This window comes from Mastigoproctus giganteus, chromosome 4, assembly GCF_048544385.1.
Source record: "Mastigoproctus giganteus isolate SK-2022 chromosome 4, ASM4854438v1, whole genome shotgun sequence".
NCBI classification, from domain to species: Eukaryota; Metazoa; Arthropoda; class Arachnida; order Uropygi; family Thelyphonidae; genus Mastigoproctus; species Mastigoproctus giganteus.
This window is the reverse complement of record NC_143578.1, coordinates 76,862,734-76,883,040: the sequence shown is the minus strand read 5'-3', so window position 1 is coordinate 76,883,040 and position 20,307 is coordinate 76,862,734. Positions and strand designations below refer to the sequence as shown.

General features: G+C 36.0%; 1 protein-coding gene across 1 annotated transcript in view; it reads right to left on the bottom strand.

Annotated features, from left to right (window-relative positions):
- The window catches only part of Tsr1 (Tsr1 ribosome assembly factor), a 256,253-nt gene that overhangs the window by 88,277 nt on the left and 147,669 nt on the right, over window positions 1-20,307 (bottom strand). Inside the window, exons 13-14 of the mRNA XM_090371624.1 lie at window positions 16,244-16,336; window positions 7,198-7,339 (exon numbers count right to left, since the gene is read on the bottom strand). Coding sequence (XP_090227750.1) covers window positions 7,198-7,339; window positions 16,244-16,336 — 235 coding nt within the window. The remainder of the gene's footprint in view (window positions 1-7,197; window positions 7,340-16,243; window positions 16,337-20,307) is intronic.

Below are 20,307 nucleotides of genomic sequence, written 5' to 3'. Positions count from 1 at the left end.
GTTGAGCGTCGTTGCTTACATCAGCCGATTCATCAAGCCGAATACTAAATATATGACCAATTTTTATAATTGCAATTAGTTGTTGTTTAATATCTTTCGACATGTCTATGATGCACACATGAATTGTATCATTTGACAGGGGAATCTGTTGCACTTTTTCCACAATTTCATCTCCGCAGGTAATACGCACCATATCAATAGCAGCTGGTTTTATAAGATTTTCCCCAATGGTATGAGACTTCTTCTGCTTGGCAATATGCCAAGCAACATGATAGGAAGCATCCAAACACCGTCTTTTGATCTGTTTTTTCTTTAAAAAAAAAAAAAAAAAAAACTTCACTACATAGTATACACTGTAGTTTGTCTACTCCACAATCATTAATGCAGGTGAAACTTAGCTCTAAGAATGCTTCTTTGTATTAACGTTTTGGCATTATGGGTAGGTTAAATTTTAAGAATCTATATGTATACAAAAATAATGCTAACACTTGTATAAAAGAACATCAATGTAATCCCACAAGAAATTATTTCAGCTCTGTGCATCGCGGTATGGTAACATGTTGACTGAACAGTGTTCTTTGTGGATCAGTTCTCAACATAAACCAGTGTATGATAAGTTTCAGCGAATTCTGAATACCGAGAAGCTGTTACTTTCGATGCGAAATGGCTCAAAAGATTTTTAAAATGATTTCTGTACATTTGTAACGTATTGTACGTTATTAGGCAAGAATATTGTTATTGTTGAAAATATTTCACGACCCACTCAATATGCCAATTGACACAATTTTGGGTCGCGACCTATAGGTTAAGAAACCATGCCATAGCAGAACTTGTCTTCACCAATTTCGAGGCAGGGACCATGTTTCTGTTAGCCCCATTATATCAACATTAGCTGTCCTAACCAAAGTTCAAATTCAACCATTTTACTGACAATGTTCCTGACATTACTGTAGACACAATTAAGACTAAGTAATTTTCTATAGTTTACGATCCTGACACACCCCTTGAAGTTACTTAGGTTTGCATCCCAACACCCTATACTTTCTCATTTGAAACATTTCTACCCTCAGAACACTTTATTGCATTGGCTGCTGTGCAACAAACAAGAATTCTTGAGGAGCATGCAAGCATTACTTTGACTCATATAATCAGATAAATGCAGATCTAAATTACTCTTTTTCCCCTCTAACTAGCAGTTTCCCTGAACCCTTAAGGTATCCTGATATTGAAAAAAATCCTTGCACTACCTTTATTCAAATGAATACCATCTCTGCAAAATAGATCCCTTCTGCATACAAATGTGGGCCATGCTGATAAAAACTTCTCTCCCAGAGTCTTGCAGATTCCCTCAGGTCTTGAGTTAATCCCCAAGGCTTTCAGCATATAATCCCTCCTATCGTGTCCTTGCAGAATTGCAGACACACATTCTGACCTAACTCACGGCATTTTTTCAGCATAGTCCAATATTTATCCAACAGATGCTCAAGCGTTGTAACATTAATATCGTTAGTCTCCACATGAATAATAATGCTCTCTTTACTTATCTGAAAATCTGTTGATAACGTCATCAATTGTTGCTCCTGGCAAACACAACTGATTCCGGACCATCTATCCTTATTACAAAAAATGTTACCTGTTTCCCTGACAATAGAATCCACAAATAAAACTAGATCACCTTTGACCAGGGCAGTCTGCACTTGACTATTCTTTTCTGGGACCCGAATCAGGAGTGCATCACTTGGCAGGTCTTGAGATACTCTAGTCCCTGATGAATTCCCAGTTACAATTCTTCAGTGATTAAAATTCTGTTTGTAACATACCAAATTCTAATTTGAGATTGGTACATGCCTTACATCAGCTGCCAAAGGAAAAAAAAATCATCAGTTTAGATAGGTCTCTACTAGATCTGCCTTAGAATGCATGCTACAGGCGATACAAAAGATTAAGTCACAACTCACACCAGAAATTCCTGCAGACATTTCCATCTGAGTCCTGATGTCCTTGGACTTTGGATTGTAAATGGATCTTGTAGCAACCATTATTTAAATAAAATTTGAACTTTACAAAATTTATGAAATTAAAAGAATTTATGTCAACAAAATATTGTAGAAATTAAACTGTTGGCAAAATTTTAACCACTCAAATAAGTTAAATTTAAGCTATCCAGCAAAAGTTATGAAATTTCCAGTAAAATGATAACAAAGGCTATTGAGTATTGAGTATTAAGCTGTAGTAGCTTTCCAAATACTTTACAAATCTAAACTTACAATATACCATGGAATTTATATTAACAAAGAAATTATATTGCTGACAAAACTTTTAACCGTTAGTGAAATTAAATTTAAGCTAGCTACACAATGAAAGTTAAAGTTCTGGCCAAAATATCAATAACAAAGGCATCAAAATATTAAGCTGTAGCTTTCCAAATACTTACCTAAAGGAATTCAAACTATATATAAACTACAGTTTGGGATATTAAAAAAAAACTTCAAAATTATTTCAAAAACTAACCTACTATGAAGCTCTTCAGAATATGCAGACACACATACAGTAGCCTCAATCCCAGAAATCAAAACAATTTTTTTTTTAAAATGAAAACCTCAAACGAGAGGTATTAGAACCTATAGTACTTAGCCGTGCTTGGGATGGAGGTTGAGAAGATGAAAGATGATATTTGTTGACATTAGACTTGAACTTCTGTAGACTAATTTTCAGGAAATACGTATGAAGGAAGGTTGTTCCAGAAAATGGCAGATGAATGAATAAACGAGGAAGATGAAAAGTTGGTTCTGTGAGTCTGAAGTTGGACAGTAAATCGATGTTAGCTGGTGGCAGCATGTGTTCGGACTGTTTTGAAAGAGAGAGAGCGGGAATTATAGAAGCTAATTCAGAAGAGCAGTGCCCATGAAAGTATCTGTAGAAAAGGCATGCAGCAGAAACAGTATGTCTACGAGACAGAGTGGAGAGACTTTGTTAAAGATGAGTTATTAATTAACCAAACTGCCCTCTTCTTTAATTGTGACAAGGATGAGGTTAAGTCCAGTTTAGCTATTTATTTTTATTAACATACTTGCAGAAGCAGAGAGGTCCTCAATATAATAGTAACAGCACCCCTTTAAGTTCAGTAATTAACACTAATGGAAATAAATAAACTACATGCATCCTTTGTCAATCACAGTTTCATTTTTACACACAAATTTGGCTTCTTTGTGTGGAATGTGCTAAAGATGATATTTGGTCATTACTGACTAAATGTGATGAGTTCAGTTTGAAAAACGATAAAAATTTTTTTAAAACATTTCAAATATCATATTAGTATTAGTAATTGCACACAGTGCAAGAAAGCCTATACAGCATCAACCAAAAGAAATGAGAGCCATCAATTCCATCAATTATAATGGTGTGTCTAGTTTTCCTTGAATTTATTCAAGCTACCCAACTAAACAACACAAGATTGGAATTTGTTTGAACAAGTCCAGCTAACGGGCCTGCAATTCATGCAACCCTTTGATCCCCTTTTGGAATTGGAGATATATTTGGATATCACTAGTCCATATGGATCTCTCCTGAATCCAAGGATGTTCTCATAATCATGGCTAAAGGTTTGCTTACCTCTTTTGCTGCTTCCTTTAATATAACTGAAATAGTTCATATCCATTGAAGTTGCCTTTTTTTACATTTAGCTTCAACACTTCCCACTGTCCATCAATTCTAATGGTGTGTCTAGTTTTCCTTGAATTTATTCAAGCTACCCAACTAAACAACACAAGATTGGAATTTGTTTGAACAATCTACCACATGCTGTTCAAAGCTAAATATCTGCACATCTATTGTGCAATCAGCCTTCCTCAGTTTGATTTATACTCCTCACATGTGTTTAATCTCTGAGCAAGAGGAAGTTCCATCAGCACTGAGCTGTATGCAGCATTCAAGTTGTAGCCCGATCATTGTCTTATACAGTGGGATAATCAGCTTCCTTCACCCTGCTGCCAAAATTGCTATATTTCATTGACAAAATCCATGGGCTGTCCTGGAAGCCTGTTGGCACTTCATAAAGGACTTTATATCTGGCTGCACGATTACCCACAAGTCTTTTTCGTTCTCTGCTAATCTGGGTGTGGTACCACACAGTTGGTATGTTAATCTGGAATTAATGCTCCCCATATGAAGTACTTTCCATCAGTCAACGTTAAACTTCAACTGCCACTTCTCAGCCCATCTGCCTAACTTGTCTTGATTTTGTTGCAAGAGCATACCCCTGATTACTGTGATTAATCACCTGCCAACCTTCATATCATCTGCACACTTAGACTAAGTCTGATATGCCATGATCAGTATCATTAATAAATATAGAAAACGACGAGCTTGGCAGTGAGTCCCAGAAGGTTCCATTAATAACACTAGTCCAAGAAAAGTAGCATCCACTGATAACCACTGTGTCTTCTCCCACTCAACCACCATCCCATTATCCACAGCAGTAACTAGCCCGTAATGCCACAATTTGTATAGTAGACTTTTATGTGCAACAGTATCAAAAATTTTTCTGAAATCTAAGTATATGATATAAAAATAATTAATTATTTGCATCTAGTTCCTTTGTTACTGTGTCATAGTATCCAATAAGGTTGGTTAAACAAGATTAACCCTTAACAAATCCATGCTGTGGCTGAATTTCTGTCTAGATGGTCCTGCATTACTTCTTCAACAAGTGACTCCACTATTTTCCCTGGAATGGAAGTCCAGCTAACGGGCCTGCAATTCATGCAACCCTCTGATTCCCTTTTGGAATAGGAGATATATTTGGATCCAAGGATGTTCTCATAATCATGGCTAAAGGTTTGCTTACCTCTTTTGCTGCTTCCTTTAATATAACTGAAATAGTTCATATCCATTGAAGTTGCCTTTTTTTACATTTAGCTTCAACAGCTTCTCTTTCATTTTCCTTTCAGTTATCACAAAGTCATTTACCACCCTATTACAATTTGACACGATTCTGGCATCAGTATCCCTAAAAACAATTCCTCACATGTGAATGTAGATGCAAAACGGCAATTCAGTTTGTGGCGATCTAAGCAAAATCATCAACAATTAAACTCTAAACATCAAGTGGACCCATGTAATTCAATCCCTTTCTTTTACTGTTAATATAAGTAAAGAAGCCTTTGCTGCTTTTCTTGGCATTCTTTGACAGAGACTTCCCATTAATCTGCCTTAGCTTGACTAACCTGCTTTGTGACTTGATTACAGACTAGTTTATATCTACCATATGCTTTGTAACACCTGATAATTTATATGCATACCATGCATTTTTCTTTTCTACCACAAATATCATCAGTTCATCTAACATGTGATAACCACATGTTTTTAGGTCTAAACCTTGAACAGTATCTCTAGTCAGCATAAAAAGCCTAGTAGCTTCTATAATTGCATCACTGAATGCTTCCCATTTAGAATTTATTGCTGGTAGCATCATTAGTTGGTCACTGTATAGAATTGAAAGAAAAAAAAAAAAAACCTGTCTGAGGCCACTGTTGCCACCTTTACAAAAGCCTTTGGCTCGATGGCAGTTACATCTTTAATAAATCCCATATCAATACACTATGGACACTGCCACTTAGTGGCTCTTTCATCTGCAGATTCTTAATGCATGAAGAATCACTGATGATAATTAGATCAAGAGTATTGCTTTCTCTTGTCACTACTCTAACGTGCTGCTGCTGTAGAAAACAGTAATTCAATAAATCAGCATAAGTCCTGCTAATGTGTGAGTGACAAATCCTGCAAGTATCAATTTCATCTCTGCCTGTAATTACTGTTAATCTATTAGGCTGCATCCCCGAGGCTAGCAGTTTTCTGACCCACCTAATACTGCCTCAACAGCATCAGCAAATATTTTTGCACTCCTCCTATTTAAGTGTATTCCATCCCTGTAAAAACTCTCTCTTGTTAATAATCACAGAGCACGCTGTGAAAAATTCTACCCCATGAGCCTTTCACAGTCTCTCCAGGGCCAAACTGATAAGATTCTGATCTTGAATCCTATCGTATTTAGGCAGAATTGCCGGCACTTTCAATTTCAATCATAACTATCAACTTTCTAAACACTGCTTTGCACTTGTTACTAAATCATCAGATCACCTACTCTTAATGTCATTAATAACAACATGTATAACAATATCTGGATTGACTTATAAAAGCATGGACATTTTATGTCCTTAACTTTAGTTCCTGGCAGACATACCTGATTCTATTCTACTGGTCCTTTTTGCACAATATATTTCCCATTTCCCGATAAATGAGTCACCAACTATCGCTACTTCCAGTGGGACTAAGGTCCCACTGGAAGTAGCGATACAACCTTCTTAAATGTGAATGCTGCTGACCCACAGTTTTGTTCCTTATGTTATTACTAGTGAAAAATTATGAGTGTACAGATATGACCTGAAAAAAAAAAAAAAAAAAAAAAGGCAGACTGGTCCCCTCTCAATGGAATACTGTCTTCTCCAAGCTCCACCCAGCAAAAAAACCAATATCAATCAAATGTGAAGGTTACATCCATCATATTTTATGACTCACAGGCCACCGTTCATTGTAAATCTGTCATGCATGTCAAGCAGCGAACCAGGAGCACTACAAAAAGTTTTATAGTGATTGTGGAATGCTGTTTGGAGAAATTGGCTGGAAAAGTGGGCTTCAGGGAATATGCACTCCCATTTTGGCAATGACTGTTCAGATTTGATGCTTTCAATTCAACAATTTCTTGTGAAGCGCTCCATCACCATGTCCCATCATACATACTCACTGGATTTAGCTTCTTATGAACCCCATGAAAGGTATAAATTTTGCAACAACTGAGGAAATTATTCAGAGGGCAACACAGGAACTATTAGAGGTTCCAAAAGATGGATCTCCTTTAAAGTAGTAACCTTACCCAAATATTAGTTAATTTCCTGAACTTTTTGATTACTCTATGTATTGAAATTAAAATATCATCATCTGCTATTGTTGGAGGATAAAACAATCTAAAATCTTTATTTGTATCTCCTAAAATAGATCACAAATGTTTTCAATATGTATACATCAGGCATAGAGGCAGTTAAAACAACCCAACTACTTGATTACTATAGGAAAGTGTTGAAGCCATAACAGGAAACTTTATAATGAGTCTTTTAACAGAATACAGATGCTACTACTTACCAGCGCACCATCCTTTGGCTCTGATAAAATGTTTTTCTTCGTGCTGTTGAAATTATAAATCTGAAATATTCTATTATAATCAGATGGAAGGTTTTCCTTAGGATCCCATGGAGAGTTGTGGAAGCTTTCCAGTCCACGGTATCTGAATTAAGAAAGGAATTAAATTAAATGCATGTTGTAATAATGAAATCTTATTAATTTTGATAATAATCTAGTTGCATTATTTCTTATATATCATTATCTGGTAATGTAAATGCCTGTCTAATAATGTAATGTAACCATTAATATAAAAAAAATACGAGGTTTGAGGTATTCACCCCTTGTTCATATCTCACAACTGCATAAACCAGGACCAGCTTTAGGTAGGGATGAGAAAGATGTTATGCCTGGTCCCTGCATACTTGGAACTTTTTAAATTTAGTGGACTTTTGTGCATGCGTGAGTGCTACAGATGCCCAGTGACAACAAGGAAGCTCGCATTCGCCATTTTGAAACTAGCAATCAAACTGTGGCAGTGCTGTAATTTTTGTCCTACTCTTTCCATTTACTGTATATAGCATACGTATTTACAAGCCCATAATAATGGCTCCTAAAATAGATAAACTTCATGGTGCGAAGAGAAAGAAGAAGAACACGTTGAAATTGAGTGACAAACTTGAAATAATTAAGAAACAAGAAAGTGGTGTGAGCAATACTGTTTTAATGGAAACACAATTTACAAAGTCTACAATTTACGATATAAAAAAGGCAAAGAATAAAATTCTAGAATTCACAGTCTCGTCTTGAACCTTACAATAAAATTGCTGAGAGAAAAAGTTTATATTGGCTAAAATTAGAGAATCTTGATAAAGTGTTGTACGAATGGTTTTTACTAAAACGATTGGAAGGTATGGCAATTTCTGGACCGATGCTTATTGCCAAAGCAAGGTCTTTTAAGGAGCAAATGAACGCTGAATCAGTGCACATTTAGTGATGGATGGCTTAGGAATTTCAAGACTTGTCATGGTATTAGACAGTTAGATATTTCTTTTACATTGTTCATTTTTAAACACGATTTCAAGCATTACACGTTTTTTTTTTTTTTTTTTTTGTGGTGAAAAATTTTGTTTACATCTTTGTCAGGTGTTGACTTTATTTTTCTTTAAAACTGCTCATTTCGATAAACGAAGAATGCTTTATTTGCTAACGAAGAATGCTTTATTTGCTAATGAATAAATTGTCAAAATTTAACTCGTCATCTCTTCTTTATTCCATCTTAAATTTGAATTTTAAAAGCACTGACTCAGAATCGGGAAAATCTGGATTGACCTAGTGTCTGATAGTCCGGATTTTCAGACTTTCAGACTTTTACTGTATAACATTGTTAAAATTCAACATAACCTCCAACATTTACTAATACAAAGTATAGCATCACTTTGCAATTCCAAAAATATGTTCTACAGGTGCTTCAGTTACAGCATTAATTCCATTTGTGATCTTGGTAAGAAGGCAGTTTAAAGAGGAGCAAGGTTTTGAGGAATAAACCACACTTTTAACATATCCTCATAGAAGTAAAAAAAAAGAAAGAAAAAAAAGTCCAATGGGGGCAAATCAGGAGAGAGAGCTGGTGAGCTAACCAGCCCACCTCTGCCAGTTCTGTTTGTGAAGACTGTTTAAAAATTGTCAAACATTCCAAGTTTCATCTTGCTGAAAAACTACACTGGCTTCTCTTTAAACTTCTATTCTTCTACAGGAATAAAAAATCCTGTAGTACTGCAAGATAACTAAAACAATTAACCATGTTTCTTCAAAATAAGAAGGGATCAATTTTTTTTTCCCCGTGGGCACACCAGAAATTGGCTTCAGGGGAATCTCTTTCATTTTCCCAGATTTCTTGTGGTTTCTCTGTCCCTCAAATATGGCAATTAACCTTGCCACTAATGTGAAACATTGCCCCAATACTAAACATTAGATTGTCAAGAGATAAGATATCATTTTCAACATTTTCATTAAACTCATGACAGAAAGCTAATGTTGCATGGTAGTTCTCTTTGAACAACATTTGATGTGCTTCAATTTTGTATGGTTGTTTGTGCAATTTCATTCTAAGAATTTTGTGCACCATTGCTTTAGGAACAATGAGTTCCAGAGATGCCAGTCTTAGTGATTTTCATGGACTTGGCTGAAAAGCTTCCCCAACAGATGTCACAGTCTCCTCATTTAATCTTGGCCTTCAGTCCATGGAATCAGTCTCTTTAAACTTCTTCAATCAGTTTAAAACTGAATTTCTGAATGGCACTTCTTTTGTGTAATGTGTCGTACATTTTTTTCTATCTGCTGATATGGACTTAAGCTCTGCTAGCCAGAGGATGCAGTTTACTTTATCTTCTTTGAAGCCATCTCTGGTAGGGTAGATTATCTGAAAAAGTTATCAAACAAAATTTGAGTAAATTAATTATTTTTGTGCATAAAAACTAGAATAAATTACCTTTCCAATACATTTTACAGATTGATTTTATATTGTATAGAACCTAAGTTACTGAAGTTTTAAAGTGCACAAGGACTTTATGGACAACCGTATGTTTCAATAATAAAGGTTGCAGGATTATATTTCGCATCAAGAATTTAAATAATTTGAAAACTCTATTCACATCTTTCCTCCACGGATGACAGTCAAAAGTGGCCTTCAAGGCACAGTAGACCCATTTAATTGACCAATATTACAATCCTACCAGCATATGGATTTCATTATTATGACTGTGCTAGGCCCTGATTGATTGTGATGGCTTCAAGAAATACTGTTGTAGGTTTTGTCCTCTTGTTTTATTTTCTTTATGTCAAGAGCATTTCCAAAGCTTTACCAGAAAGAAATTGGAACTCAAGTTTTTTTTTTTTTTGCTTGGCTGAATATTCTCTCACACTCAAGCACTGTCATGAGGAATTGTTAAAATGGCAAGTAAGATTTTGGATAATCTGTTACATTTCAAGCTTCCTTGTGTACTTGTCAGTTCTCTGACCAAGGAACACTATACATTTTCTCCTTCTTTTATAATAGCAAATAGTAGATTCTCACAGTGAAATTGATAGAACTGATTGGCAAGATATATATATATTTTTTAACCTTCAATGACACTGAGAATTACTGGATGACAATCTAAATAACATTTAACTTAACACTTCTGCAAGAAAACACACTCTGATCTTAGGAATTCATGAGAGAAAGCTGGTCAACAAACCAAGTCCACATTTATAAAATTTATTCATAAAATCACATAGCCCCTGCCATATGTGTTAATTCAAAACTGTAATACTTCATTGGATTGTATCAGCACATAAATCACCTCAATGGTACAATTTGGTAGAACTATACTAATGCTTTTGCTCTCTCTCTCTCTCTCTCTCACCATACGTATAAAACTTGCTTTAATATCCATGATATATTGTCTCTGTAATTATCCCCCATTGGTCTTTTTCATTTGTGACTGAAAAGGAATGTGGAACTCATCAATTTACTGAGGGGATGACAGTGCTTTGGCTTGTATTGCTAAACTCTATCAGCAACATAGAGTCACAAGAGACAGCATCCTATACATTTTTTTAATGATATTAGTTTTTAATAAACTTTAAGCTCTTTTATCAATCCTTATTACTCTCTAAATTGAGAGAGCATTATTCGTAGGTCTTGAATGTATTGTATTGAAAATGGAAACTTTCAGAATAAAATTTACTTCTTTTTTTAATGGCTAACTGAACAATTGTGAAAAAAAATTCTAACGTGTTTATTATGGTCATATTCATTAATGAAATAAGAAATTCACATAATTTAAAAAAAAAAAAAACTGATTTTAATGTAGTTTTACTATTTATTATTATTTTTTTTGCGAAAAGAAAATAAAGAAAAACTACGTTACTGCAAAAAGATGGAGAAACTCTGTTATTGGCAGTTGTGTAATGTGCAATATAAACAATGACTGGTCTAGATGTGCATATCTGATTTGTTGAACACCAAAGACCCTACAGCAAGGCTACTGGCTGCAACTTTTGCCCACTTATACTTCCACCTCTATTAAAACTTGATGGTTCTATTCATGCCACAGCTAAAGATAAAGCTGACTTACTAGCATCTTACTTTTCTTTTAACTCTTGCATCGATGATCTTGGCAAATCACCTCCTTTTGAACAATCAATTGATCTCAGGAAAGTTCCAGGTGTTGATGGCATTTTTCCACTTGTTCTCAAAACCTGTGCTGCTGAGCTTACTCCTTTTCTGTCTCCTTTTTCACACTTTCTCATTCCACTTGTGTTTTTCCTTCTGCTTGGATATTTACTACTCATATCCTGTTAGTTCCTAAAGGGGGGGGGGACCCCTTTTCGATCAATTATTGTTCCATTGCACTTACGTCTACACTTTCCAAAGTAATGGAGAAGTCCATTAACCACCAACTACTATACAATCTTGAGCCCTTCCACCTGATCAATGACTGCCAGTATAGATTCCATCAGTGTTGATCTACTGATGATATATTTGCTTACATTACCCATCTATGTACAAATTTAATGGAAATGTTTGGTGAAACTCAGGCATTCACCTTATGGATAGCCAACTGCATTTTGTTAATGGGTATCCAGTTTTCCCCTCTAGCCACTCACTGCAGGTGATGGTATATGGTTCTCTGTCTTCTTAACTTTCCTCCAATGCAGGAGTACCCCAAGGTTCGGTTCTTTCTCCCACCCTTTTCCTTTTATTAATGACCTTCCTCTGACTGGAAGTCTCATCCATAGTTTTGCAGATGATAGCATATTACATTCTACCTTCCAGTTGAGAAACCTTGCTCTGCATAAACAGCTTCATATTCTCAAATGTACACCATCAGTTCCTTAAATTCTGATCTCCAGGCAATTCTCCAATGGGACAAAAATAACTTGGTTAATTTCAATCTTTCTAAAACTCAGATTTCTAAACAAAATCACGTCTCTATTAGGGATTGCTCTCTCTCTCTCTCTCTCTCTCTCTCTCTCTCTCTCTTTTGGCATAAGCACATTAGAAATATTGCTTCATCTACATCTAAAAAACTGGGTTTTCTTTTTTCACTTGTGCATTACTTTCTTCTTAAAAAACTACTCACTCTGTAAAAATCTCAAATGTACCCTACCCTGGAATACTGTTCCCACATCTGGGATAGTGCCCCCAGAAACCTCTCTCAGTTTAATTAATAACCCTATCTCTTACAAAGTCTCTTTGCACTCTGTCTCAAAGATTCTGTTTCTTCTGTAAGCCTTTTCTACAGATATTTCCATGGGCACTCTTCTTCTGAACTGGCTTCTGTAATCCCCCCCCTTCTCTCTCTCTCTCTTCCAAACCAGCCCAAACATGTGCTTCAACCACTAAGTATCCATTTACTGTCCACCTTCAAAAACTCACAGAACCAACTTTTCCTTTTCCTCATTTATTCCTTCAGTTTCAGCTTTCTGGAATAAGCTTCCTTCACATGTAATTGCTTCAAATTACAGTCTACAGAAGCTTAAGTCCCACATCAAGAAGTATCTCTGTGTCTTCCCAACCTTCAACCCAAACACTACTAAGTACTATAAGTTCTAATACTTTTTATGTCTGTGATAAAAAAAAACACAAAAAAACCCACTCAAATTCTTTAATTATTGCTGAGTTTGCAAGGATGTTAATGTAATTAGCATTCCCATGGATAAAGATAACACATTTTCACACAAACCCAAATCACTTTTTGACTAGGACTCCTGGGGGAAACTGGAGAATGGTTTATTCAGTTAATTAACAAATAATGTGAGAAAGCTGTTCATGAATTTTGGTTACACTGTCCAACCCCTATTGCCCAAATCAGCAAATTCACTTCTCATTTAGAGGTTTTGTGAGAAAGTAATGAAATTCGCCATAATGCTTTTTGTCAAACACACAGCCTTGGATATTTTAATAGGTAGTAATGATGGATACTGCCATCATGTTATTCATTTCTACTTAGAGTCTGACATGATGTGCTTGTGTCTCACTGCCCATGATAATGTTATCCAGGAAAGCACCTTTGGTTGCCAGATTTCTAAACCAAGCACCAAATATATACAGGGTGTCTCAAAAATACACAGCATAACTTCAGGAATCAGTTCCTCATATGTAGACATTAAAAATATTTTATATCAACATAGTTCCGGAAATGCTTGGTTCCCGAGTTATTAACCGGAATGTGTCTTATCTCCCACAGGTGATTTCCTTCACCACAAGTGACATAATCTGGTAGTTTTCCATTCCAACCATGTACTCAAATCAGGAGCAAGCGGATATGCACTTTATGTACGGTTTGGCGGACGACAATGCTCTGGAGGCTACGTTGTTTGTACCGCGAAAGGTTCCCAGAATAAAGATGTCCAGACAGGAAAACATTTGAAGGTATCCATAGTCACCTTTGTGAACATGGGACCTTTACACCTCGTGCTGCCGACAGAGGATGACCAAGATCTACGACTCCTGAAGTAGAGGAGTGGACCAACTGCCTGGCCTCCATGCTCAACGGATTTAAACCCACTAGATTTCTTCTTGTGAGGCCATTTAAAGTCATTGGTGTATTCAACTCTGGTAGCTGATGTGGAAACTCTCCGCAATCGAATTGTGGCAGGTTGTGAGACAATAAGAAACATGCCAGGAATTTGGCAATGTCTTTGCGAGTCCATGAGACATCGATGTAAGGCCTGTATTGAGGCAGAAGGTGGACATTTTAAACAATTACTATAAGGTGATGTGAACTTTTTTTTTTTTTTTTTTTGATTTGGTAGTTGTTGGCGCATCGGCTTCTGTGGCCATATTGCACCTCCCAAGGTTTTTGCAGCACTTTGATCCAGCCCGAGGCGGGAATCGAACCCGCGACCTTTGGGTTGCCAGGCAGGTATTTTACCCACTCGGCTAGCCCGGTCGGCGTGATGTGAACTGTTAAGTGTCATAGATTCGGATTTCCGAGCATTTCCGGAACTATGTTGATATAAATCTATTTATTGTCTACATATGAGGAACTCATTCCCGAAGCTATGCCATGTATATTTGAGACACCCTGTGTGTGTGTGTATATATATATATACAGTAGACTCTCGATTTACCGGGATCGGATTAACAGGGACACTTCAAGAGTCCAAATTTAAAAAAAAAAAAAAAAAAAACCAACCAAAAATCATAAAATTCAAGTAATAACTAGAATAGGTATAAACAGATGCTTTGCAAGTCGTAAATAAGCGACAAGGAGCGGCGTTATAAGTCGTCATTGGGAGATTAATGTGCCTATTATCTTGCAACCCACCTGCCACTTAAAAAAAACAAAAAACACACACCAAATGTTTAGTTTGTTTTAGTATGTCCCATCGATTGTTGTGTTCTGTCACACCGCAAAAAGACAAATTTTGTTTCGTTATTGATGTCAATTTTTTTTTATAGTAAATATATAATATATACAGTATATATATATATATATATATTTTTTTTTGTTTAGAAATCGCGAAAATGATGGGTAAATGCAAAAGAGTTCCACTTTCGGTTAAGCAAAAACTTGAAATTATTCAAAAGGTTTGAAAACGGCGCGTCTGTTAAATCTTTAATGAAATATTATAATGTTGGTGACCAAACCATATGCAACATCATACAAAATAAAGGGAAGCATCGTATTGGACAAGCAAGTAGTACGTGGTAAGTTTTTTTTATCTATCGCCATAATTTTTAGATAGGTTTCCAAACATTTTTTGATACAGTAAGTCCCCGACTTATACAACTATGGATTTACGTAAATTATTTTTCACTCAATTTTTTTATTTTTAGGATTGTAAAATTTAAAACAACAAAAAAAAAATAATAATAAGCAATCAATAACAGCAATCACGGCATACACAAATTGCAGAAGTGAGATCGGAGCAACAAGCAAAAAAACAGGAAAGAAGAGAAGATTCTTACAATTTATTTATGGTTTTTTTTTTTTTTAATATGACTGAAGATTTCAGTGAAGGGGACACACATTTCACCATAATAACGTAAAAACACACAGAATTCTAGCTATCAGTATTTTCACAAATGCAATAAGATCGAGTTTACTACCCGTTTATAATTAGACGCACGAACAGAACAGAAAAGCCCAATAACCCGGAAAGTGCAAATTGTTTTTGTTTTATGGCAGTGACCTCCAGAAATGTACTTTAGTAAAATGTGAGCTCACGAGGGGTAATAATAGTGAGTTTATGCCTTAACTCCGTGAAGTTCTTTACAGAAAATTTTCATTTTGACCGTTTTGGTGCCTACTAAGAGAATAAGTGACGGCGGTACTAGTAAATCTATCAAGAAAAGGAAAGCGCTTGATTTGGATCAGAAAATTAAAATAATAGGAATGTATGAAAATGGTCAAACATTAACAAGTATCGCACTGAATTCAGATTTGTCAATAATAATATAGTAGCAATATGTTACTAGTCATTCTCGAGTTACGTAAAACTCAACGAAGTAAAAAGTCCTGGGTATTCCTAGGTATGTCGGGGACTTCTGTATTTCTGAATTAACTGGGATTTGTTTTTTTCCATCCATCCCGGAAAATCGAGAGCCGACTGTATAAATATATATATAAAAAAATGGATTTGTGGTGCCCGAACAGCTGTTTTTGGAACCCAATGTGGTTTTTTTTTTTTTTTTTGTATCCGAATTGGTTAGAGAGAACTGCACAATTTTCTGCAACCGGATCAAGTTTGGCTGCAGTGTCTGCAAATTTAAGTATTTGTCTCCAGATAAGGACTTCATAATGCTCAAACAACGGGTACATAGCTGATCTCAAAGACTCATGTATCCTGCTTTGAATGCAATACACAACAATACTTGTTTTCTTCTCATAGCATATTTGCCATACATGACACCAATGTTAAATTTCTTTGGATGTACTGTTTTTTGAGAAATGCTCAAACTAGAATATTTCACACATCTCTGTCTATATTTTATAGTCACTGCCGTATTTGTACTGGTATCAACATGCATTTGTATCTGTAGTCATGCACTGAACTAAATGCAAATAAAACTTACTTTGTAAACCTCACCCGAGCAAGTTTATCAATAGGAGTATCAATTTCATCTGGAAACATTTGATCAGCCCTTTCTTCTCGAAATTTGACCAACCTAAAATGAAACAGAATTATTACAGACTGGAAATAACATAGCTGCTGGAATAGTTAGTAAAAATTTAAGGTATTCTCATTCAATAACCACTTGTGCATAGCCCATTTCTTGGCTTAGAAGGTTACAGGAAGAGCCAAGGTAATTTACACAACAGAAAGAACACTTTTTATTGAGTGAATCCACTTCTTGCTATATCTGTTTGTACCTATTTTCTGGAAATTCCTCGTGTTTGTATCTAAACACTGTTAAGATATAAACTGGGTGCTGCTGATATTACTGACAACGAAACTGCTAATGCATGCTGTATCACATTTTTTCATCTACTGTTAACAGCAATTGTAGGCTGTGCATAATATTATCATGACTCATAATATTAAATTCAAGTAGTTTTTACTTCAAAAATATAAAATTGTCTGAAAAATTTAAGGAATAGCACGTGAACCTGATATTATAGTTATATTTTAGCGATGTTTCCACTGAAAGTTATGAAATCTTACAAAGTTTATGGAGAATATCAGAGGATAAAATGATTTTCTTAAGGAAGAGAAACATCCATGATGGTTCTCATCCTTAAGAAAATCATTTGTGCCCTTTTTATATCACAAATTAAATTTTGATTTAATTTGCATTATTTGTTTTTGTTTTCATTTGTTTTTCAATCAAAATGATAGCAAAAAAAATTGGGGATGAATGAATAAAGGGAATGTTTGTCAAATTTTAACAATCAACCATGACCCATAACTGAGATGGGAACAGACTCAAATCAAACATTTGGACAAAATTTAAGAATGACCAAATTTTTCTGGATAAACTATCACAGAGTACATATATATTTCAATATAAGCCTGAGATAAAAAGGTAGAATAAAGAGAGAAAGAGAGCAAGCTGCTCCCTCTCCAAGACGATGGACTGAGACAGTATTTAAATTTTATACAGTGGGATAAACTGATGATGTTACCAAAAGCAAATTCAAAATGGGAAGCATTCAAAGAACTTATCTTGCAAGCTACTAGGCTTTACATACCAACTAAGAAATATTGTTCAAGGTTTAGGCCTAAATGGATGTCATATGAACTAATGAGGCATATGGCAGAGAAGAAAAATGCATGGGATACATACAAATTAACATGTGACACAGAAGCCTATGATAGATACAAGTTGATCTGTAACTAAGTTAGAAAGGAGGTTAAGCAGGCGAAGGCAGATTACGAGAAATCCTTGGCAAAGGATGCGAAGAAAAACAGCAAAGAGTTCTTTACTTATGTAAACTCTAGAAGGAAGGGGATGAATCAGATTGGTCCACTTGATATCGATGGGTCAACTGTTGATGACCCTGCTCAGGTAGCTAACAAACTAAATGAATATTTTGCATCGATATTCACACATGAGGAGTTATTCAGCGAGGGGAATGCCAGAGGTGTATTCAACTCTAGCAGTAAGCTAGAGAATCTTGTAATAACTGAGAGTAAAGTGGAGGAGAAATTGTTGAAGATAAACACAAGAAAGGCACCTGGGGTGGATGGGATCTATCCAGTTATATTAAAGGAGGGAGCAAAGGAAGTAAGCAAACCCTTAGCCATAATTATGAGAGCATCCTTGGACTCAGGGGAGGTACCCATGGACTGGAGATGTGCAAATGTGACCACAATTCACAAGGGAGGATCAAAGGCTGACACAAGTAATTATAGACCAGTGAGTTTAACGGAAAATTAATGGAGGCACTGGTTAAAGAAGCACTGCAGGATCATCTAGACAAGACTTCAGTTATAGCTCGGACACAGCATGGTTTTGTTAAGGGGAAGTCTTGCCTGACCAATTTGATTGGATACTATGATGCAGTCACAAAAGAACTGGATGCAGGGAATAACTCTGATATTATATACTTGGATCTTAGAAAGGCTTTTGATACTGTTGCACATGGAAGACTGCTGCACAAATTGGAGCAGTGTGGCACTGGAGGCTAATTGCTGCTATGGATAGAGGGGTGGTTGAGGGAGAGAAGACAGAGAGTGGCAATCAATGGACACTGCTCATCGTGGACTAAAGTTATTAGTGGAGTCCCTCAGGGTTCAGTGTTGGGTCCATTATTGTTTTCTGTATTTATAAATGATATTGATGATGGTATATCAAGCTTAATGTCCAAGTTTGCAGATGATACAAAGGTTGGCAGTTTGTCAAGGAAACTACTGACACTATGCTGCTGCAACAGGATCTGGAAAGGTTGAGCAGATGGGCTGAGAGGTGGCAAATGAAGTTTAACATTGACAAATGTAAAGTACTACATATGGGAAACAGCAACCCCAGAGCAACGTATCAACTCTGTGGTACTACACTGACAGTGGTAGAGAATGAAAGGGACCTGGGGGTGGTTGTGCAGGCAGATATGAAGTTCTCTGAGCAGTGCAGATGGGCTGCAAGAGTAGCTCATGGTGTATTATCAATGATATATAGGAACTTTTCTAGCAGGGATGAGGAGGTGATTATTCCCTTGTATAAGGCAATGGTCAGGCCACACATAGAGTACTGTATACAGGCCTGGAGGCCTCATTTCAAGAAGGATGTAGAGCTGCTGTAACAAGTACAGAGAAGAGCAACAAGATTAGTGAATGGAACAAAGGGGTGCTCTTAGGAAGAAAGGTTAAGTTTTGCGAATTACAGTGTCCGGAGACTAGGCACCAGCGAGGTGATCTGATAGAGGTGTACAAAGCCTTGAATGGTTTGAGCATGCTCAATGCTGATGGGATTCTTCCTCTTGCTCAGAATAATCACCTGAGAGGGCATAAGTTGAAATTGAGGAAAGACAGATGTAGGATAGATGTGCGGAAATTTTCCTTTAGCCAGCGGGTGGTTGGTAGGTGGAACAGACTTCCATCCCTTGTCGTGGAAGTTGATAGCCTAAATAAGTTTAAGGCTCAGCTGGACAGGTATTTTGAATGAACAGAGGGGTGAAGTGGAAGTGGTTATTTTTTATTTATTTATTTTACTTTATTTTTTTTTTTGGCTGATGCTGCATAAGCTTGCTTTCTTGCATCAAATGCCTCTACTAATGCTAAGACTGACAGAAAGTAGCAAGTAAAAGCAAACCAAATTCAAGGCTCTGTTCTCTTTTGGAATATATATATATATATATATATATATATATATATATATATATTTAGTATGTAGAAAGTGTGAAAAAGATTTTTGTTTAATCCTATTGAATCTATGGTATACACGAGAAGTGAATTCGATGAAAAGGATAAGAAATGTAGCGATATATGTTAGGACGAAGTGACCAAGTAAGATATATGAAAAAGGGACCGATAGTTGGCAAAAACTTAAAATAAGAAACGCGACCCAAAATAAGACTACATTGCAGTGTTTTTCACAATTTCAGTGTCTTCATCAGAGTACATATATATTTACCGAAATTATGAGAAAGATGGCAGTTTTCTTGCTTTTGTTTCCAACACGTTCTGTATGCTATGGTGCACGTGTGCTGTAGACATGTGTTAAGAACGAAATTTGAAATTTTGTGGCAAGAATACAGTCTAATAAATTGTGCCAATAAATGTAATTATATTATGTAGGGCATACAGATCATGGATGACCTTACAGAAGCAAGTAAAAAGATTGAAAAAAAAAACTGAAGTAATGATATTGGAATGTAGGAATAGTCAAGAAGAAAGTAACTTACCTTTACCTTGTAAGACTGAAAATGACCAAATGACCACGATGGCAGCATGCCAGTACAGTAAACCCCCACTATTCGCGGTTTCGCGTATTTGCGGTCGCTGATTTAATATAAAACGAAACCTAAAAAAAAAATGTGAATTTTAAAGTGCCGTGAACATTTTCCGCCATAAAAAAACATGGGCGTGGCTAAAATTATCTTTCCCGGTCAAAATAGCGCTCAGTGGGTGGGGGGGTGACAAAATCGCGATCGTTGATGTTTCTCGCCAATCCTTGTTCAGTATGTGTTATGCGCTTGT